Below are 22,466 nucleotides of genomic sequence, written 5' to 3'. Positions count from 1 at the left end.
CAAGTACACAAACGATATAAAAGTGTATTCATTCGCAGCAGAAAATAGTCCCAAGCAAACCTACTATTCTACTGTGTTTTCTTTTGTTGTTTTTAATAGTTTTGGTTGTGACTGGTTTTGCTTGTTTAAGGGGATAATAAGTAATAACTAGAAGAAGTATATACGTGACCTTATGAAGTGACTTTCCTGCCAAGTGGAGCAGGTTTCAGATTACAAATTATACCTTTTCTTTAAAACTTAAAGGTTTAAACTGTGTTTATCGTGTCCACATGAACGACGCCCTTTAGTCGTATTCAGTGAAGTGAAATGTTCTGTAAACTCAGAGTCCTTGAGTTGTAAGTTCTTCTGAAGTCTTGGAGGTGGATGGTGAGTTAATATGTAAGTACCGTATTTTCCGGACCATAAGCTGCTACTTTTTTTCCCACGCTTTGAACCATGCGGCTTATGCAAAGATGTGGCTTTTCTGTGGATTTCTTTTTTTTTTTTGCGATAAATCCTTCACAAAAACTGGCCGCATGCGAAAAGCATCATTTTCAGCCAGCTTTACCCCGGGACGACAGCGACACGGAGAGCAACACTGACATAGACACAGAAAAGGTTTGTGACGAAGCTCTTCTGAGGCTGTTCAACTCCGACACTGAAGGAGACGACTTCAGTGGTTTCAGTGCAGGAGGAGGATGAATAAACCAATAACTTTTCTGTTTTGTTGGATCAGCACTTTTACTTTTGTGTTACAGGCACCGTTCAGAAACTGATCAGTTATGTTGAGTTAAATTAATCAGTTCAGTAGATATCGGCGGCTTATAGCCCAGTGCGGCTTATATATGTACATTTCCTTTTTTTTTCCCGTTAACTTTGTGGGTGCGGCTTATATTGAGGTGCGCTGTGTAGTCCGGAAAACACGATAGTTTTTTTTTTTGTAATTATGAAATATATTATAAAATATGTTCTTTCCTGGTCGTGTTGTCAAAATGTTTAACATTCATGTACTAAAACGAGACATAAGCCATAATAACTGCTCGGTGTCTGTTGGCGTCTCGATGGTCTGTGGGTGTCGTCCACCTGAAAATTAAACGACTGTGTCTGAACGACAGTTTTTAGGTGCTCAACAATCTAAACTTTATTCCTATCTCAACTTCCCACCAGTCTTTAAGAAACCCAACGAGTCCAGTTTACCTGGTTCCCCTCCAGACTTATTATCTAATTAAAACTGCGAGACAAAATGACTAAATTACGGTGTACTGACTCACCATCCACCTTCACCATCCCTGAAAAGACCTTAATTACAAGGCTGTGAACAGCACAAAGGGGCGTCGTTCATCTAAGGAGCACTGTAAACACGACGCCGTGTGAAGGAAGCGTCACCTGACGACTGTTTTTTAGCAGATTGTGGTTAAATGTATGATGATGTTTGAATGTTGGCTCACCGTGATTCATGACTTTGAAAAGTTAAATCTAAAAGCAACTGTGACGTTCTCTTTATGGCTGACGCTTCCCTGAGGTTTGCCTTTAAATGGAGGCTCTGAGTGATGGTGGGACAGAGTTCAGCGTTAGCATCAGCAGAGCAGAAGCAGTGTGATTGACTGAGTGAGAGACGGACGGACGGACGGACGGACGACAGCCATGCAGTTACAGCTGCTCAAACCAGAAGATGAGGACCGAACACAGATGATGGTTCAGTCTTAAGAAGGAAGTTGAGGAGGTGAAGAGAGCGTCATGGTGGTCAGAATTCAGGGTAACATTTGCAATTTATATAAATAAATAAAATCCACTATTTTCTCCTTATTTAAAATTACTAGAAAGTATGAAATACGGTGGTAAATTTCTAATTTATTCTGATTCTCGTCATGTTGGACTGTGAATTGGACCTCAATACTAACAGTCACTGAAAGTCTGGACAGATTTGTTTCTTAAAAGTTGCTTTAAATCACAATTTAATTATTATTTTTTTGCTGAATTTTGGAGGCCACTTTCTGACACAACATTTATGAAGATGTTTCTCAAACTAAGGGACAATTAAAAAATAATAAATTGGTCCAGAGACAAGAAGTGAGCTAACTGCTGCAATGAATCAAAAATAATAATGAATGATTTATAATAATAATAATAATAATATTAAACAGTACTTTACTGTACTGTAGCTTGAGAGTTTTCTCTCCTATAAGTTCAGATTTTTAGAAACTAGAAACCTGTGACCCTGAATTCATCACAGACCAGGACGAAGTCTTCACCCGTCCTCTTTCCTTCCCGTGATGACGTACAGACGGACAACAAGAGAGACGAGAGACTGATGATATGTCGGCGTGTACCTTTCTACCACAACTGGCCGAAACACCAGTAGAGCAGAGCCAGGACAAGGCCCATGAATATGGCTTGGACAGGCTGCAATATGGATGGCTAGAGGGGAGGGAAGGGAAGGGATAAGAAGAAATCAGCCGGCAAATCAACCAAAACCAACATGGAGGATGGAGCAGCTACGGCGAGGGGGAGGGGAAGGGAGGAGGAGGAGAGGGGGAGGAGGAGGAGGGGAGGGGGGAGAGAAAAGGAAACAGAAAGGGGAGGGAGGGAGGCTTGTATCTACAGAGCCGTTTCTACACATTCAGCAGCCACATTCACAAAACACCACAGAAGAAGAACGGCCATCCGTCACCGAGCTCATTGAAACAGCGACACTCGTCTACCGCGTTTCACTTTTCTGTCCTGGAGCTTAATTAAAAGCTGAGTGGAGAGGAGTAAAGGACACGCCTCTTTTGTCATAATCAGGGTCTTATTTTCACAGCTTGGTCCATCATTTCTGTCCGCTGCACGTGTGGACAGTTGTCTCAGGGCTCTCGTGTCTCCAGACGAGGCTGCGTTAATCTAATTCACGTCCACTGAGGGGATGATGTGTCAGTGGGTGGCAAGTTGAACACTTTATCCTCAAAGCTGATGTCAGAAGCAGGAAAAAATTTTAAGTGGAAGAATTTTAGAGACAAAAAAAATCAAACTGTGACGACCAGACGACTGAGTCAGAGCGTCTCCAGGACTGAGCGCGTTGTTGTGGGTTATTCCTGGTTCACGGTGGTCAGTGTCTATCAAAAATGGTCCAGGGAAGGAAAAGAGGTGAACCAGGATCCACTACGGGAAAAAGACCAGACATGTTTGCCTTGTGGGTAGAATAGGTACAGTAACTGTGAAAGAAGATCTCTCTGATTCTTATTAAATTTCAAAAATGCTCAGCTAAATGGTGACGCTTTATTTGAAGGATAATCTGAACACGAGGAACGATGAATAGGACGGTGCTGTCTCATAATAAAGACGGCAGGACGGGCGTCTATGAGCCTTGACAGATGTTTTCCTTCTAAAAAGATCTAGTCAAACCAGGAGTTTTGTCTTTAGGTTTTCAAATCTCAGCCTTTAACTTTGAGGACAATGGTTTTAAAAACCAAAAGACACGATGATGGAAAAAACTGTGACAATAAGACCACAGCTCCAATGAAGAGGAATGATCCTTTACTCCGGATAAGATCAAACAGCTGCTGTCGCAACAAAAAAAAAAAAAAAACGACTGAAGAGGGTGAAGAGTTCGTGGGCAGGTAGAGGAGAGAGGAGGTTATAGAAGAAGAGGGAGAGGAGGAAGAGGAGGAGAGGAGGGAGAGGAGGAAGAGGAGGGAGAGGAGGAAGAGGAGGGAGAGGAGGGAGAGGAGGCTGCCCCGCCTCGCTGATTATCTGGTCTGTTTCCCAGAATTTTACACAAACTAACAGCTGTCATTATTCATCAGGTTATTAATCAGGTGAAAACGAAGGGAGACGTAACGAGGCTGCACCTCGTCGCCTCGGCGACGAGAAGATGTGATGATCTGAAAAATGAAACAACAGCTGCAAATAAACAACTTTTTCCAATACAGGGTTTGCTGAGGGGGATTTTTTAACTTAGTCATTGATTATTTTACCAAAGGTTTACAGGATTTAGCTCTTTGTTAAGATAAAAGCAACAACGGTGCTGTGACAGGTCTGTGTGTCCAGTTAGCAAGTGAGCTGTGAGGAGGGCGGCTGTGAACTGGTGGACATGCTAGCAAGTCCAAGACTGTCCACACAGAGGGTCTGTCCTTCTCCTGAAAAAATAAAATTAAAAATCTGCGGAAACATCTGGGATTGAAAACAACGGCCCCGGTCTTTGGTCTTAACACATGAGACTTTATGACGGCGGCGGTGGTGGCGTGTACTCACAGAGCTGCTCTTGTCCTGCAGCAGCTTCAGGCTGCTCCTGCACTGCTCCAGCTCCTGGTGGATGTTCAGCTTCTCTTGCTCCGTCCTCTCGTAGCGCTGACGGAGGTCGAGCAGCTGGGACTGTGTGTCTTCATACTGCATGGACACACAAAGGCCATCGTCACATCGCTCCTACACACTGAAGTCATCAGTTTAGGGTTAAGGAGCCCAAACTGATGGAGAGGTCAAGTATCTACCTACTATATGGGTTCTATATTAAACTCAGCCTATTTATAACATTATTATCATTATTTTTCACTCAACATTAAGCTATTCCTTATCCCTTCACTAAAATATGTTGGATTCATGTTAATGTGCATTTAAGGAAACTTAAATTTATGGGAAAAAATTTAAAAAATATATAAAAATTCCCTAATCAACCAATGATTTTGCGACCCCTCTACATTAACTCTGTGGACCACCTGGTTTAGGTGAACGAGTGGTTTAGTGTGTAGGCGCCTGTATAAACTGAGAAAGACTAAAATTTAGAAATCAGCTTGTAACTTCTATCCCTAACCTGCACACAATACAAGATTTGAAACCACCAGAAGACACAACAGGATGTGAACAAAGCATCTCATGTCATTTCGCAAGGAAGCAAACAGGACAGAACGTGTCTCAAGAGCCAAGATGTGCACAGTTTAGTGTAAATGCAAATAAACGCCGCTGCATACTAGAATATTTTAACAGCTGGATCAGTACCTGACGCTGGACCACGACCGTGAACAGCTGTTTGTTGTGTGTGTGTGTGTCATGACGTGGGGAGATGACACATATGTTGGAACAAGTTACCATGACGGCATCGCTAATTACCACACATAGCGAAACGTATTTTATGACAGAATAACAGACATTAATAACAGTATTAAACTATTTTGGTAGTTAATTCTTATCTGGAGTTATTTAGTTAACAGATACAAGGACAGAATATTTAAAAAGGCTCTCGTTAATAACTCGCTGTAACGTAATAGTTTGCAGTGAGAATGAGAGTGGATGAAGTGTGTTCACTGTTCAAAGAAAAGTTCACTTCTCTCATTACCAAACATTATGTTAATGCTCTTGTTTGCCCCAAAGGCTGTAACATTGTATAAAGACTCGTTTCTCTGGTTTCATGTTTGATAATTTCTTCAATGAGTCTACAAGCAGTTCAGCAGTTTAAAACGTGTATCTGCGGAGACTCACATTGTCATGAGATAAACCGGAGCCAAACCACAGCGTGAGGTCTGTGCCAGGTTTTCTGTACTCGTCTTGGACTCACTTTAAAGAGCGCGTTAGGCACGTAGTATCGTCTCATTCACAGAGATGTAAGTATAAAGATAGGAAAGTACCTCTTTCTGCAGCGTGTGTGTCCGGGCCTGGGCCTGGTCCAGCTGGTTCTTCAGCCTGCTGGCGTCCTGCAGGTGCCGGTTCTCCAGAGAACCCAGTTTGTCCTGCAAAACCTCCTCCCTCTTCTCCAGAGACTCTAGACTGCTGCTGAGGACAATACTCTGCTCCCTGGTGCTGCAAACACAAGCACACATCACCAGTCAACAACCACTCAAATACTTTAGAGAAGGTCCCATGTTTATTTACACATAATGACAACGTTAACATAAGAAGCAGGAACTGGAAACAGGGAAATCGATCAGATCTCATTTCTGCATCCTCTCTTTAGAAATGTCTCCGTCGTCTTACGATGACTTGTCGCGAGAGATCGCTCAACAAGATTAGTCGATTCAGGAAATCCGTAGAGATACCCAGCTCTAATTTTATATATAACGCCACCAAATTAACAACAAACTGTACATCCGAAGTCGTAGCATTTGCTTGAATGTGCATAACAGTATGGACAAATGATGAACATCAATAAACATGTTACTTTGAACAGTATCTCGTTAAGGACGGGGCAGCAATCATTTTATACAAGTTATTCTTTATTTTACTCCTAAAATCTGCTGCCAGTGGCGTCCGCTGTTTATTGGGCACTAGTGAAAATACATCTGAAGCTCAGATAAAATCCCGCTGAGCTCTAAACTCTGATGAAAACATGCTCAGATGTTTCCTCTCCGTGGAGAATAGTGAATTTCTGTCCGTTTTCCTGCTGACTGTTCGCTGTGGTTCAGTCATGTGTCACTCATCTGTCCTCAGCTCGTCCTCCTCTGCCTGAATCAGCTCAACGTCTCGCTTCCTCCCATCACTCTTATCACCAGCCTGTCCTTTATTGCTGAATTCAAATTCTGATCCTGATCTGACTTGGCTCTGCTGGCGTCAGCTGAGTCACTGACACAGCTCAGTCACTTTTAGACTTCAATATCCAATTTAAAAGTCATCCAGCTTCTTTATATGTTCCAGTTTTCTGAAGAGCATAATAACAGGGGCCTTCAGTGTTTTTCAGGCCACTTTATGAGGGACTAAGTAGGGAGCCCCTACCAACTATATGTGTTTTATATTAAACTAGGCCAAGTGCTATTTATAAATATCATTATTATTATCATTTTACATTCAATATGAAACTATTCAAATAATACACAGAATGAACTTTCATTTTTTTAAACTTGACATAAACATATTGTTAGCTTCTCTTAGGCTCTCGGGCAATTACGGGGAACCTGACAGAGTCGGCGTGCAATGTGCGGCCTCGTGATTGGCTCAGCAGTGATGTGGGCGGGGCCTACCGCATGCAGGAGGCTTAGATTGACAGGTTTAGCGTGGCGCTCTGTGTGAAACTGTGCGCTGTTGAGACAGCTCCTGTATCACTGGATGAGTGGAGGACAAACTGAGAGATAATGTCTTCTGCCTACATTTATCCCTTCACTAAAATATGTTGGACTCATGTTAATGGTTGTTTAAAGGAATTTAAATGTGTGGGGGAAAATAAATATAAAAAAAATCTATAAATAATGTCCAATCAACCAAAGATTTTGCGACCCCCCTGGAGTACCTCCACGGATCCCCTAGGGGTCGTGGAGCCCCTGTTGAAGAGTAGATCATGTAATTCTTTTAAAATATGTTTATTTTAGTATATGATTAAACTAGTTATCTGATAAGAGAGGAGGGAAGAGGAAGAAGAGGAAGAAGAAGAAGAAGAAGAAGAAGGAGAAGAAGAAGAAGAAGAGTTCACCAAGGCAAAAGGGGAATAAATATTCAAGAGACAGTTAAAAAGTTTATGGCGCTGGATGACCAGAACATTTCTGGAGTAGAGAACACAGGTTTAGGTTTTCTGGAGCCAAGGTACGAGCTACCCTCTCCACGCTACATTAACTCTGACAGAAATATTTATGGAACTGAACCCAGTCACATCTATGAGAACACAAGGAAGACAAGAAAAGCCTCCATGTAACTCCACGGGAGGACATTTATTCAAGATACAAGATCAGGATCGGCTCAGGGGTTTGTCCTTAGTAACTGTCGCCTTTAACGGCATGTATTGCATGTTACCAACGGTCTTTTCATCACCAGTGTCTGTGTAACATCTCTGGACAAATGGATTCACACACCTGCTCAGCTCAGTCTCCAGACGCTGCAGTTTGTCCGTCAGAGATTTCCGTTCAGCTCGCAGGCCGTCACAGTCCTGCTGCAGGCAAACACACCGCTGCTGCAACGCGACGCACTCCTCTGAGAGACGACGAGGAGACAACGAGAGAGAGAGAGAGGACGAGGAGCCGTGGTTAGTAAGCGCTGAAACCAGAGCAGGGTAGGGACAGAGTCTGTACACTTCAGTCGGCTGCTCTCACCCTGCAGCTGGCAGGCGGTGTTCTGCTGCTGTTGCTGCTGCGTGAAGGCCTCCTGCAGCCGGCTGATCTCCTCCTCGTACTTGGCGGCCATGCTCCTCCAGTGCTCCAGCTCAGTGCGGACGCCGCCCAGGTCCGCTTGCAGGGCGGCGATCTCACGCTCCCGCTCCGCCGTGGCCGCCTCCATGGCGTGTCGCAGGACGAGGATCTGAGGGGAAGAAAGGGGAAACAAAAGGGGGGCGGTTAAGCCGGTTTAAAGGACGTCTGGGTGCTTTGAGTACAAGGAGGAGTCTATGAGGAGTTGGAGGAAAAGTCAGGAGGGAGTCAGACAGGTACAGGAAGGGTCACAACGGGGCGGGAGGGAGTCCAAGGGGAGTTGGAAAAAGTTAAAGGAGCCAAACTGAGTCAAGAAATTTGGGTAGGCATAGAAGACGTCCCTGAGGATTTGAGAGGAGTCATAAGAGTTTGACAGGAGCTGAGAGAAGGAGAATAGAATAAAGAGACGCAGGAGAAATTGGGAAGAGTCCCAGAGAGGTTGAAGAGTCACAGGGGGCTTTGGAGGAGGGAAGAACTTCAGAAGGAATCAGAGCTCAGTCGGTTGACATTTGAGGTAGAGTTAGAGAAGATGGAGAGGAGTAAGAAAAAGAGGGGAAGTAAGAGAGTCAGGAGGAGTTTTTAGAAAGTGGAGTCGAAGGGAAGCGGTTGCTGAAATGATACCTCCTCCTGGGCCGAGTAGAGCTCCTCTCTGGTGCTGCAGATGGTGCTCTCCCTCTGCTCCCTCAGTGCCTCCATGTCGGCCTGCAGCTTCCCGAGCTGAGCTAAACACACACAAACAAGCCCAAGCGTTAAGATCGCAACACATTCACCGTTACAGCGTCTCATTCCGACCGTCAGCGTTAGACTCACTCTGCAGGTACTGGATCTGTTTGGTCGACTCCTCAGTCCGCTGGGAGTTACTCCTCCTCTCGTCCTCCAGTAGAGCTACAGAGAGACCCATGTGTTACTCAGTTTATGTTTAATAAACTTTAACTGGAGCAGTGACTACATTTTTATTTGTTTTTGTGTTACCTTGTAGCTCCAGACATTTCTGCTTGCCGGTGTTGGCTAATTCCTGGGCCTCTAGAAGCTCTCTGTGGAGATGGTGGATGACCTGCTCCGTGTCTCCAGGCTCTAGACCGGCCCGCTGCAGCTCGGCTGAACGCACAAACACAAGAGTCATTCAACATTTTGCATTTTCTTCCAAGACAAAACTCAACACAAATAAAGTGCATAAAGACTAGCAGCCAACAGAATAAACAAACAGCCCCCCCTAATGGCCAATTAATGCGGAACTGTATCAAAAGCCTCGGCTCGTGGGTTTATAATCAATTGACAGAAGCTTTTTTTTGTTGTTGCCACGGTTACCTTTAAGCAGAGCTACTCTGTTCTGTGGTTCAATCAGCTCCTGGTCGTCCATGTTTCCGTCTAAAACCAACAAACACAGTTAAATAAAAACATGAAACACTAAAATGAAAGTAATGCTGATTATTCTAGCAATGAAAATATTGAGATAATAACTACATTTAAATTTAATGATCATTTTAAATGAACACATAAGACAAAACGTGGTATTATTTAGTTCTATGGGAATAATTTATGACCTCTTTAAGTAGATGATGTGCAAATTTAATGGCTTCATTTAACACAACTAAATATTCGAAAGTCATTCAAACTAGGGACGTCCACAGTGAAGCCTGATCTTTTCTAGTTATTTAGAGGCAGGAGGAGGAAGAGGAGAAGTAGAGAACGCAGGTTTTCTGGATCCAAGGTGCAAGCTGCCCTCTCCATGCTACATTAACTCTGACAGAACTATTTATTGGACTGAATCCAGTCACATCGAGGAGAATACAAGGAAGAGAAGAAAGAAATCTCCAGGAGAGAAATTCTTCCTTTTTTAATACTGAATCTGGACTCGGATTGGAAACAAAAAAGTCTGGCTACAGGATAAATGAGCGTGTTTTACTGACCTGACGTGTCGTCACTGCTGCGGTCTTTACTGGGACTCAGAGTGTCTGACATGTCCGACTCTTTGGCGTCCATCTGATTCCCTATGGAGGGACAAACACAACACACACACGCAAGGACAAAGACACAGGTTAACCAGGACCCAGCAGGCTAAAATACTGAATGCAGTATGAAACCACAAGGCAAAAAACAAATCTAAGAAATAAAATAAAAAAGAATTTTCCAAAACACACAAATACTCATTCTTTTACATCTTATGTTTGATTGTCCAGACTTTGTATCATCGTTGACTTGATTCAAATCAAGACTAAACTTGTTGGTTTTTACAGAACATTCATCTCTGCACCAAACTCCCGTCTGAGCATTGTGTCCACAGAGTCCACAAACAGACAGAGACCAAATGTCAGAGGTCATCGTGGAAGAATGTCTCTGCATTAGCAGTTTCACCTTTTGTGATTCTCCACACAAAGAAAGTCAGTGTAGTGATCTCATGCTGCATTTACACAAGCGGCAAAACAATTCATTCTCACAGTAATGAATGCATTTTGACAACTAATAAACAAAAACCGGAGCACAATTCAGTTGTTAACTACTTTCCAGGTGATTATATATGCAGACTTTTAATATTTCTCAATGTTTTTGGAGCCTCTTATAGTTTTGTCAGTTTACAATTATTAACATAGCATGTAGCACACACTGGACAGTTTATCATGGTCGACTGTGAACACATGACATAAATAAAAATAATCAACTCAACTAAGTATAAATTTAGCAGCTCAGATATAAAAATATCACTAAAACAATTTAACGCTCTCATGAGTTGGTTTTTCAGACGTAGCGATATAAAAGTTTATCGCAAAACTGCACTGGAGACACTGTTTTCTCAATTCACTGGAGATGACGCAGGGGGTCATGTGACCAGTTGATTTGAAGTCCATCTTCCTCAAAGTGACGTCTCACATGACGAGAATTTAAGAGAATTATCGGATATCACGAGATGAAACTTTACAGGAGCTGACTTACAGCTCATTCGCAAAACACCTTTCAACGGAAACATGTTCAAAGTGCAACTTTACTTTCAATTTCAATATTGTTTGTTGACTCAATTTGTCCAATGAAGTATCACTGTCAACTGATGCACATATATACAATGTGTATTTTAAGCTACATTTAAATTTCTCAGTGAACTATGTAGAATATGGCAATATCTCCATATCGTGACTCAAGTATCGAGAAGTCCTTGCCGATATCCACCTCTTATCTATCATCAGCACTTTTGTGAAAATACTGCACCTTTGAGTCGATCGGGGCTGGCCAGGATGTCGTCTTCGGATGTCTGGTTGTTTTGTAAGTGGGCATCCATGACTTCTAAAAACAAGCATGCAGATACAAATGTCAGGTCTACATTTCCATACCTATCGATGAAGACAGAATACTGTATAATTCAGCCTTTTATCTTAAGACTTTCCAAGTCAGCTGTACATCCATAGTTAGTCTTCTTTCTGATTTCTAATGCTCACTGATTGATCTTTTAAATTACCATCAAAGTTGGCCAGTTTGTGGATTGAAGAAGTTACAGTCTCCTTCAGCTGTTTGACCGCTGCAGAAAGAAAACAGAAAACCAGAGGAATGAGTAAATAAAGTTAGTTTAAATGAGTTGGAAACACACAATATTTGAATCATTCGTTTTATAACAGTCAAACTCTTCAAATGTCCAACTCAACAATCTGTTAATACAACCACCAGCAGTCGGACATGAATTTATTGTGAATCAGTCGTCTTAGTAGCTGGTTGGTTAGTACCAGTGTTTAGTGTAGAAACCTCTGTGAACTAATGAGTCACATGGTTCGTAGAGACGATACGTCAGAGTTTAATAACTTTACTGTTGCTGAATGTGAAAAGTATCCGTGACAAGTTTTGCTGAGCTCCACTGACAGGATATTGAAATCAGGTTGCATCACAAACTTAAGGAGAATCTTCACAGATATTCTTCCAATTTCAAACTTGCTCTAATGAATCCTAACGAATGTTATTATTATAATTAAGGCTATCGTGGCAGCTCAAAGAATACTAAATACACCACCTCAAGTGATCTCTCTGGGAAATGGATGGAACCAAAACAAAGAAACTGTGGTTCAACAACTTGCTGTAAATCTACTGATCCATACTCCAGTCCAGCAGGTGGCGGTAATGGACTAATGTGGTTTGCCAACTGGCCCTCAGACCAAACGGAAAAGAAAAACAAGCTGTGGAAATGGGAAAATGTCAAGGAGACACGGGCCATTTATCAATATGTACTTCTCCTGTTGTATTGCTAACCAAATACAATCCAAATACTTGCATGTGTTTTTAGCCCCGCCCATTTTTAAAGTCAAAGACACATCAAAGGTTAACTTGTGAGGACTTGGTACAGCCAGATATCTCAGAATGTTTTTCACGGGTGTCATCAAGTACATTACTGTTCCAGCTGCAAAATAAGCATCCTCCTGAGTCTATATTTTAGAATCAAACTCAAGTCCAAACTATCGAGTCTGCAAGTCTGAAGTTTGCTAACTTGGTATTGATGAACACCCAGGGCCAACATGCTCGTTTACCCTTCAAAGAAAACTGAAGGTGAGATTTTCACCGTCACATCTCTTTACCCTCTTTCACAACTCCTGTCAAAATCCATTGATGTTTGGAGTCAATTTTAAATAATTTTAAGCAGCACCAGGGTTTCCCATACAACGTTAATGTTATGGAGGCCCCCCAGGGTCTAATTTACTCTTGAGTTCTTAGACCATGGAGATTTAAAATGAGTCAAAACCCACTCTAGGCGTAACATGAACTAGCCTAACTTTCTAGGAACTAGCTAGCGAGGTAAGATTAAAAGTAAACTGTTTACTGTTTGTGTCCCTATTCCCCCAACTCTCCCCCACCCTCATCACGTACCCGGACTAGGATCTGTATCCTCATTGCACCCCTTCCCTTCCGGGAAGAGAGGCAGTTCAGACACCTGTCAGACAATTGTGTATTTTGTTGAATAGCAGTAAAAAGGGCTAAGCTAATCTCTCGGTTGTGTGGTGGCTGCATGGAGGGGGGGTGAGTCTATGACGCAGTAACTCACTGTTAAGCCTTCTTGAGGTGTCATGGGCCTAACTTAACTTAACGAAACATTGGTGAAGGGAGGTCTCTACTTGAAAACCCCAATGATTTGCTGCATACTGCCTACAGACGCTGGCTAGGCTAGTTAGCTGATGACCTCTTGTTAGTTGCTAGTTGGTAGCTAAATGCTAGCATTCTGGTAGGTTTTCAGTTGGACTGCACTTCTAAATGTGTGTTCACTTGGGATCTTGGCACAAGGGATTGTACCATCTAATCCTGTGTGACATGAATGAAATCTCAGCAGCATTATTTTTTTGTATTCCAAAAATCCGATATCCGTGTTACTCGGGCAACTTAAAAGATAGTTTTATGGGATTTTATTAAGACAGTAGAACCAGGGTTGGGAATCACTGCAGCAATGTGTACGATATATATCAAATTACCAGAAACACACTGACGTAGGAGAGATTTGGTATCATGACATCAAAAATGTAGACAGACTAGATACCTGAAGTGCATTAGTATGAGCGGTAAGATGATTAAGGTCATAACAAATATGTTAAATAACAGTATGTTGAGCAAAAAAGATTTTAAGACCGATTTAAGAAGAAAAAGAGCACGATAAAAACCATTTCCTCAAGACAAGTTCAGCTGAGCAGCAAAAATCTCTTCAGCCAAAGTTTAACCAGCAGCAAGACACCAGTAACTTCTTTAAATAGTCAATCCACTTGAATAAAGAATGCCTTGCTGTGTTTAGAAATGTCGTACTATTCACCTCGTCACCCCTTTTCAGACATTTTCTATTTGACGTAAATGGAGTAATGGGAGATGCTGCTCTAAGGACATGCAAATTTCATTGAGATAAAAACTTCCAGGGTAGATATGTCAAAATCTCAAAAGGTAGATTCTGAATCAAAAGATGCCAGCAATGTTTCCCTGTCTGACAAGAAACCAGTTACGCCTCAACAGCAAGTAGGCGTCGATAAAATCTGTCTGTTCAGCTGCTGCTTGAATATCTGTTCATTCCATTAACAGAGTTTCTTCATGTAGACAAATCTGTGTTATGGGCTTCAATCATGAGATGTCATCACAGATCACATGTTAGGGAAGGGTCCTCTGGTGCAGAAGCATCAATTAAGCACATTTCAGTCAGAAAAAAAAATGTACTATGTTATGAATTAGCCAAATTACAGAATGACTACATTACGTCTCTAACTCCAAGAATCCAAATCAAATTATTTGGAGATTGGGAAAATGAGTACCTCTTCAATTTCCTACTTATCCCCTGGGTTTGACATAAAATGTCTGAAGTCTGGTCTTATGACTTTGACTGAGATAGTCAAAAGAAAGATTACATTAAAGGTCTAAAGGTTTTCAAGGTATCTTTACATCTTTTTTCCAGGAAGGGCCATGAGCCTCGCTGAAGAGGTCATTAAATTAAAGTGTAAATACAGCAGGAATGATGTTTGTACTCACGCGGACACTCAATCAACTGTTGGATTCTAGTCGAGTCTCCTCCGCTGTTGTTAACATGACAATTGTCTGATAGAAACACAGAGAACTGATGTTACTATGACGACTGTCAGGATGGAGTCGAGTATTTATTTTAAGGTTTTGTTGATTCTGCTCATCAGTGCTGGATTAGAGCTTGGCCGCATATTTGATTTATTTGCGTCAAAAACAAACAAGAAAAATATCTGCTTCAAATCAGCCACAACATTATGACCATCTCATCTCCTACAACCACTTATCCTCACACATGTGGATATTATGATCACATATGACCAATATTATGTTTAATATTGTGTAGGTCCCCCTTTTACTGTAAAAATCATCTCGACTTGCAGAGGCCTCCTGCAAGACGTTTGGAGGTCCTGCAGGTTTAGAGGTGAAACCTTCATGGATCAGATTTTGTTCGTCCAGAACATCCCGCAAATGCTGGATTGGACTGAGATCCGGGGGATTTGGAGGCCAAGTCTGCTGCCCATTTCCACACGTTGATATGTTTCTTTCATGACTTGACCTCTGTTACAAGCTTTGGTTAAAAATTCCCAATGACTGTGTTAAACAGGCCTCTATTCACCATGTGAAAAGCACAGCGAGTCGAGTTTTTGTGCGAACCCCCTCCTTTACAGCCGAACACAGAGCAGCTTGCATGCTAGTACCACTTGCCTCTCATTGTGTGCTAACTGAAACGAAATGCGGCTTCGCTATCATTGTTGCAAAGGGAAGGAGGGACGAGGCCGTATACGGCAAGTGTTCAGGATCGTGTCATATGTTCAGAACAGATGATCTTTATTCTGGATTCTGGACACACCCAACTAAATGAAGAAAAAGCTCTAAATTTAAGAACTGCATACAATGGATGTCCCCTTTAAACTCCATTTAAACCATTTCTGAACCAGAGATTATAGGAAATACTCTTTCCAGCAGAGGGTGTATATGGTCTGCAGCGATGCTTAGGATCTGTTGGATTGCAGGGTCTGTCTTCTCAATGATCCTTCGCCTCGGTCCATGACCCTGTCTCTGGATCGTCTTTCCTTGGACCAGTATACATAGGTACTGACCAGGACAGACCAGGAACAACCCACAAGAGCTGCAGTTGTGGAGATGCTCTAACTTGGTTGTCTTCCATTGAACATTTGAGGACAAACTGTCCAACTTGCTACCAGACACACCTATCACCCACTGATAGGAATAATTAAATAATCAGTGTTCGTGGTCATAATGTTATGGCTGATCGATGTATGTATAGTGAAGAAAATGGAAAATAAGACTTCATAAATTCATTAAACAAGCAGAATCAAAAACCATCTTTCACCGTTCCTACAGGTGTGGGAACGGGCTTCAGGTCCATAAAAACAAAAAAACGCTCTCAAAAGCCAGATCTGGATTAGAGAGGACGAGTGGAGCCGGAGACAGAAAGGACAAATACAAGCATGTAGGAAGCATGACAGAGCTAACAGAGAGGTAAAAGGACTACAAGGACAAACAGATGCTTGGTAAACAGACAGGGCAGAAATCAAAGCCGTTTATAGCTGGTGTTTTCAGACGGATCAAGTTATAACACAGTGGTTCTGGACACAACAGTCGCTCCAAGGCAACACTCACAAACTAAGACGTGAGAGTTTTTACGCTGCACACGAGACCAAAAGAAAGAATTGCTAAACGTTGTGCAATGCCAGGAATTCACCCACAGGCCTTAGCACTACAGCAACACGGGGCGTTTAAATAAAACCCTTTTTACCAAAAGACCTTCAAAAAAATAATGACAATATTAATAATAATAGTGACAAAACATTTCTGAAAAGGTGCGATTTTTTTAAGTCCTTGAAACAGCTGCTAAATAACAGTATGTTTAAAATGAGACAATAACACTCAAAGATGGAAGAAATATTGACCTGGTATGAAGCGTCTTCTTCAAAACTAGGGAGAGAAACTAGATTTATGATTCTGCTTCGGCTCTACACTGGGCGAACATCGAAAGTCCTGTCCTGGGTGATCTGATCATAAGTGTCCAAGCCTGGAAGGCGGCCCAACTTCCCTCACCTTCCCTCAAAAGTCTGGCAGCAGAGAGTTAATCTGGAGTCTCTCTGTTGGGAACTGAATCTGTTGAACCAATCAAAACGTTTGGGCGTGGCTTTACGTGGTGATGGACAGAAGAGAAACAGGGACGTTGTCATACACGTCATCCGAGCGTCATGGAGGTCAATTTGTTCACAACAGTTGGTTGGACGACTTTTCAATTTATGCACAGGTATTTAAAAAAAGTGTAGGTGTTTCCACACTTGGTCTGACTTCAGAACAATGAACAGTGCTGACGTGAGGATATGACTGAACGGTGACAAATGTAGCTGGTCACTTGTGATCAGGTCACTCTGGACGCCTTTAAACGCTGGGTTTGGCCATTGTCAACAATTCTACCAGAGCACTCTAACCACTCTGCTGTAATTACGCTGCTAAAACACTACTTTCTCTGCGTACATCAAACAGTGGCGACTGGAACTGAGCAGCTCATGTTGTGGAGTTCACGTAACTGTGACTTTGATCACCGCAACACATAAAAGATGGCAGAAAGAGGAGGAATATTCAGAGTCTGTCTACAAACTGAGAGACAACGACGAGGGAACTCGTTTCAGACCAATCACAATATAGTGGTCTGTGTCGCCGTAATGCGTAGTTACATTTCTGGGGAGGTGAATCTTGAGAATGCGGGGTAGCGCGGATGCAAAAACATTAAAACTATCTTAAGGCCTCATGGGTTGAGCACTAACCTGCACCTCAAACTGATGAATATTAACGTTGAAGTGTGGCTGAAGTGAAATGAACTGTCACATGACCAGGTTAACATAAGTCAGTTTCTAAACTTAATTTCAGGTCAACTTTTCTTTTATGTATTAATTTACTAATGTCCTACGTATAAATTTGTGTTTATTATGGTTTATTATGGTTAAGATAATCAAACTACCATCAATATCTTCATCTTCACCAACTGCACCCTCATCGGTGTCTGTATCCTCCTCATCCTCGTCTTCCTCGTGGCTCCCAGGTGTCTGCAGGCTTTGTTTGTCCTGGACAGGCTCCTCTACCGGTCCGTGGGAGACAATGTCGACATCTGTCATGTGACCAGATCAGATATATACGATTTGGTCGAAGCGTTGGCAGCCAGACACATGTTCAGAACAGAGTCAGTCCTTCACAAACTGTGGCGAAGTGCGCAGTGAGAGGGCGACATTCATTTTCAGTGCCGTCATCCAATCACCAGACGTCAATCAGTGACCAAAAGCTTCTTTTACCATAGAAGAAGAAAAGACAGCAGTGGAGAGTTTGGAAACCACGGGGGAAAAAAAATAGATTGTCCAACAAGCCCCGTTCAGACCTGCCACCATGTCCCCGAGACAAACACCAAACACCAGATCGAGTGTTTACACACACCACCTCGTCACTGGAAAGACATGAGGCCATGTCTGGCCTGGCGTTAATGCAGGCAGCGTCACCGTGGCTTGGAGTCCACAGTTAAAACCACAAGTGACACTCTTAGTCTCAGAAAGACTAATATAAAAAAAAAAAATGCTCTAAACTAAAGTAATACTCGAAATCTATATTCTTGAGCTGAGGAGCTGAGAACAGACGGTTCACATGCTACATACTGAATGCTGCAAATATGCATAGCCTGTATAAAAACAGGCTGCAACTCAGCACCATCAATGACATTTAATAGTACCCCACAGCACATTGTAAGATAGGATGGTGCAGTCGGGTTGGTGGCATTACTCTGAAGCCTTCTCAGTGAACTGCAGCTAAAAACAAAATCTATGAAATTAAATGAAATTTACCAATAAATTGGATTTGGACTGTTCCTCCGCTAGCGTTAGCTAGATGAGTTTACATTTCAGTAGTACTTTTGTTTTTATTTTAGGACTGACTTAGACATTTTACATGTCATGGTAGTGTGGGCTTCACCTTTGGTGAAGTATTTCCCAGCACTTGATGAACCGCTGCTAGTTTGCTGCAACGACCAACTGGGCTCTGAGCTCCTCTGAGGCGTCCATGTTGTTATCGCCACGTGATCAATGACTAGCTGACGTGAAGCTTAGCAGAGAGGTCAACAAACTGACTAGTCGACTTGTCTATACCACCCCTACTCTCAACCGTTAATATCCAGCAATATCAGAATACCAGGGAATAATGTAACTGTAAAAGTATTATGAATTATGAACAACTTTCACCAGCGTCTACACACCAACACAATCAAGCAGAGAAGTACAATCAGGGACAGGGACAACCAGACCTGGTTTCCCAAGTCCTGACTGTGTAACAAATATATATACTTAATACATGTGTACGTAGTTTTGGATCTCATGCACATGTGGACTAATCTGACTTGTTGTGTATTTAAGCTTCATAGCCTCCCAGCTAATAGCAGCTCTTCCTGAACCCCCTTTTAAATGATGAATACAGAATACTGCCACCTGCTGGTATGAAGAGTTACTTCCTGACACAGGTGTATAATATACGCAGGAGCTGGTCGTTGGCTGTTGTTTTCATGGTGTGTTCAAGTGCGACTTTTTGGTTCAGGCACACAGTCAGCCTTTAATGCCTGTTTGTCATGTTTGTGTGTTTATACTGCAGCTCCACACCTTTAATATTATTTATACCCACATTTAAGTAGGAATTACAACCATTTCTGGGCACAGTCTGCGATATTTAGGGGCTCAAATGCATTTGGATAAACTAAATAAACAAATATTGGATATAACATGGGTTTTTGGTTTGGATTTAGTGAGTCTTTTTCACAGCTTTACTGATTCTCGTTAATGTTTTATCTATTTTTGACTACAACTTTAATATGTTTTGATAAAAATAAACCAAAAAAATATGTCCAATGACCAAACATATAAGGATCAAACTGTAAACCATAAAAAAGCGTCACACTCCGGTCTCTCTGAATAACTGACAGACTCTTATGGATTCTGCATTCAGAGCCCTGAAGCTAAAAAAAAAAAAAAAAAAACTTGGTGGGCAGATAACACGCAACCATAAACAAGAAAAAAAAAAAGATGATGGAAAGCCAGATTCCCACTGTGTGAGACAGATGAACAAAGAGAGAGCGACAAGAGCAGCGAGCGACAAGAAGTTAACGTGGATCTCATGCAAGTTGTCATGCATCATTAGTGCAGGATGAGGAAGTGAAGTAAGCAACCACAGAGGTTTAGAAAAATAAATAAAAAAATGCAACGGAGAGAGAGAGGACGTGTGTCCCAGATCAGAGCTGAGACGTGTGGACTCACCCAGACTGTTGTTTTCTTTAATGCTTTTCTCTTGTAGCTGTTCTAACCGCACTGTAAACAACGACAACAACAACAACAACAGAGAGAAGCGTTGATTGACAGAAGCTGTCGTTGACCAATCGGGAGGATTGGATGGGACTTCCTGACCCCAGCGGTGGTTGCTACGGTAACTGCTGTTACCGTGTGTTTGTTAGCTTGTTAAACGTTAGAACAGGGCTGTGTTCGAGTGCGTGTGTACTCTCGTTATCTGTCACACAGTTACATTATGAATGAGGGTTAAGTTAAGGCCAGTCGATTGGGTTTGTGTTAACTGCTCGTGTCCTTCGAAGCGTTGCTGTACCTTGCAGGGCAGCGAGCCTCTCGTTGGTGAAGTCGTTGTCAGCCGTCAGAGCTTCGATGCGAGCCTGGAGAACCTGCTCCTTCTCCTCCATCTCCTCAATCCGCAGCTCCAACTCCCTCTTCTCCGTCGCCCCCCGCTGAGTCAGCTCTTCCTGACGACCCTCCGCCGCCTGGAGGAGGAGGAGGAGGAGGACGAGGAGGAGGAGGAGGAGGAGGGATGAAACAAAAAGAAGAGCAGGTCAGAATGGGAAGAGGTAAAAACGATTAACCAGGATAAAGAGTTAAGTTAAACAGAAAAGATGAGGTGTTTTTGTTGGGAAGCAGAAGAGCAATGAAGACAGATTACAGATCAAAGAACATTTAAATGTTATCTGCAAAATAAATCTGCAACACATCACAGAGTTTCCTGTGTCTGCGCACGCACCTTAATTTTGTCGGTGAGCTCTTTGATCTCATTGACGGCAGCGTTGTACTTGTTGGCGAGTTCCCTCAGCTCCTCCTGACCCCTCTCAGACATCTCCTTCAGGTGGGTGCACTCGTCCTCTGTGTTACTCAGAGAGCGCTGCAGACGCAAAGAAACGTTTCGATTTCACATCTGAACCTTAACGTGACAAATGATTCGTTCGTGCGCGGGTGCGGCTCGTGTCCCACCTCCACCTCCGACAGCTTCCTGACCACCTCGATCTTCTCCTGCAGGACCCTCCTCAGAGACTCCTTCGCCGTTGTCTCGTAGTTGTGTTTGTCCTCCTGAAGAGCCAGGAGCTCTTTGCGGATCCCTTCCTCCGTCTGGGACTGTGAGACATATATGTATATATTTTTTTAATCTTAAATCTATTTATTTATAAGGAACACTCTTACAGACCAGTGTGTGTTTATTACCTTGGAGTAAGCCTGTAGCTGACTGCCCATCACCTCCAGTCTGGAGAGGAGACGGTCCTCATCGATCAGAGCCTAGATAATGAAAATGAGAGTCTCACTAAGTCCTGTTGCAAATGGACATTTTCAGTTTTAAGCTTAAAATAAAACAAAGCCTAAAATACTGAAACAATTTCAAGTAGTAATTTCCTCTTAACAGCAACAATTTACACAAACACGTTCAGTTGTCACAGTCTGGGCCCAAATCACAGCCACAAACAGAGGGTTTTCTTTCTGGGAAGCCAAGATTAATAAAAGTAATAAAAACTTGTTCATGTGCAATTAACGCAAATTAATCCGTCATTAACAATGGAAATAATGCAAATGAACCACCTGTGTCTCATTGCATTAATTAATAATATAATTTTAGAGGTGCACTTATTTTTGCACATCACATATAAATAATATTGGCTCATTTTCCTGAATTTCTTTCAGTACCTGTGATACGCTGATGTTTTTAGTCTTTCTTATGCATAAATGTAGAAAATTCTGAGTCAAACGGTGTATGTGCTGATATGGGGAATTTATTCCCAGCATTCAACACACAAAGTATAGAGTGCACACTCGGAGCAGCAGGCAGCCACACAGGGAGCAGGTCAGAAGTCAGGTGCATTAGTCAAAGACATTTCAGACATGGATGGAGAAAGGATTCAAATCAGTGAACCAACCACGAACAGTCCACTTCTCTAATCACTAGTTTGTTCACAGCTATCCAGTGCAGAGCTAAAGAAAGAAAGGTTGTGTTTCCTACCTGCCAGCTGCTCTCTGAGGCCTCCTGAGTGGTGGCTAACAGACGCTGTAGAGTGGCTAACTTCTGCTCCAACATCTGCTCTCTGTGTAAGGCCTCCTGGAGAGAGACAGGGAGGGTAGAGAGGTGAGAAAATACATCAGGAACACTTTTCCCAAACCCCCTGACAGGAGCCATGAGAACCAGATAATCAGTGTCAGTGGTCATAATGTTATGGCTAGAGAGGCTAAGGGGGGGGGGGGGGGGGGGGGGGGGGGGGGGGGGAATAATATATTTGAATATTTATGTGCATTAATGTGTATTTTCATATGTATATTCATGTATAAGTGTGTAAATGTCTAATGGATGTGCGTTATTGTTGTTGTAGTTCCAGACCACAGCCAGTAGGTGTCAGTGCATTACCTGCAGATACTGGGAAAGCTGGAACAGTTCCTGAGAATACATGCTGGGAGTGTTGGCTGCAACCTGGAAAACAAACACAACATGGACAATTACATTCACTTTCCCAAAACAAAACCACTAAATCACGAAGGTTCTGGTATTCAGAACACCTTTAAAATATCAGTGACAGAAAATTAACGGCACTGGGCAGAACCTACACATGTTCCTATTGTTTTGGCCACCGCA

At 42.5% G+C, this 22,466-nt stretch overlaps 1 protein-coding gene across 10 annotated transcripts in view; it reads right to left on the bottom strand.

Annotated features, from left to right (window-relative positions):
- Window positions 1-22,466, bottom strand: part of slmapa (sarcolemma associated protein a) — a 57,667-nt gene that overhangs the window by 5,286 nt on the left and 29,915 nt on the right. For 3 of the 10 annotated variants that reach the window (XM_047582378.1, XM_047582385.1, XM_047582386.1), the window contains 20 exons: window positions 22,242-22,304; window positions 21,843-21,938; window positions 21,056-21,127; window positions 20,828-20,968; window positions 20,601-20,738; window positions 20,178-20,346; window positions 19,838-19,888; window positions 17,515-17,661; window positions 14,523-14,588; window positions 11,503-11,562; window positions 11,256-11,330; window positions 9,965-10,045; window positions 9,363-9,422; window positions 9,027-9,152; window positions 8,865-8,939; window positions 8,676-8,776; window positions 7,962-8,166; window positions 7,725-7,842; window positions 5,577-5,748; window positions 4,210-4,344 (listed from right to left, as the gene is read on the bottom strand). In XM_047582378.1, the coding sequence (XP_047438334.1) occupies window positions 4,210-4,344; window positions 5,577-5,748; window positions 7,725-7,842; window positions 7,962-8,166; window positions 8,676-8,776; window positions 8,865-8,939; window positions 9,027-9,152; window positions 9,363-9,422; window positions 9,965-10,045; window positions 11,256-11,330; window positions 11,503-11,562; window positions 14,523-14,588; window positions 17,515-17,661; window positions 19,838-19,888; window positions 20,178-20,346; window positions 20,601-20,738; window positions 20,828-20,968; window positions 21,056-21,127; window positions 21,843-21,938; window positions 22,242-22,304 (2,151 nt within the window). Of the gene's footprint in view, window positions 1-2,309; window positions 2,398-4,209; window positions 4,345-5,576; window positions 5,749-7,724; window positions 7,843-7,961; window positions 8,167-8,675; window positions 8,777-8,864; window positions 8,940-9,026; window positions 9,153-9,362; window positions 9,423-9,964; window positions 10,046-11,255; window positions 11,331-11,502; window positions 11,563-14,522; window positions 14,589-17,514; window positions 17,662-19,837; window positions 19,889-20,177; window positions 20,347-20,600; window positions 20,739-20,827; window positions 20,969-21,055; window positions 21,128-21,842; window positions 21,939-22,241; window positions 22,305-22,466 lie in introns of all 10 variants that reach the window. The other 7 variants (XM_047582379.1, XM_047582388.1, XM_047582380.1 and 4 more) reach the window with 7 other exon arrangements.

This window comes from Mugil cephalus, chromosome 4 (assembly GCF_022458985.1).
Source record: "Mugil cephalus isolate CIBA_MC_2020 chromosome 4, CIBA_Mcephalus_1.1, whole genome shotgun sequence".
Taxonomy (NCBI): Eukaryota; Metazoa; Chordata; class Actinopteri; order Mugiliformes; family Mugilidae; genus Mugil; species Mugil cephalus.
This window is presented reverse-complemented; position numbering and strand designations above follow the sequence as displayed.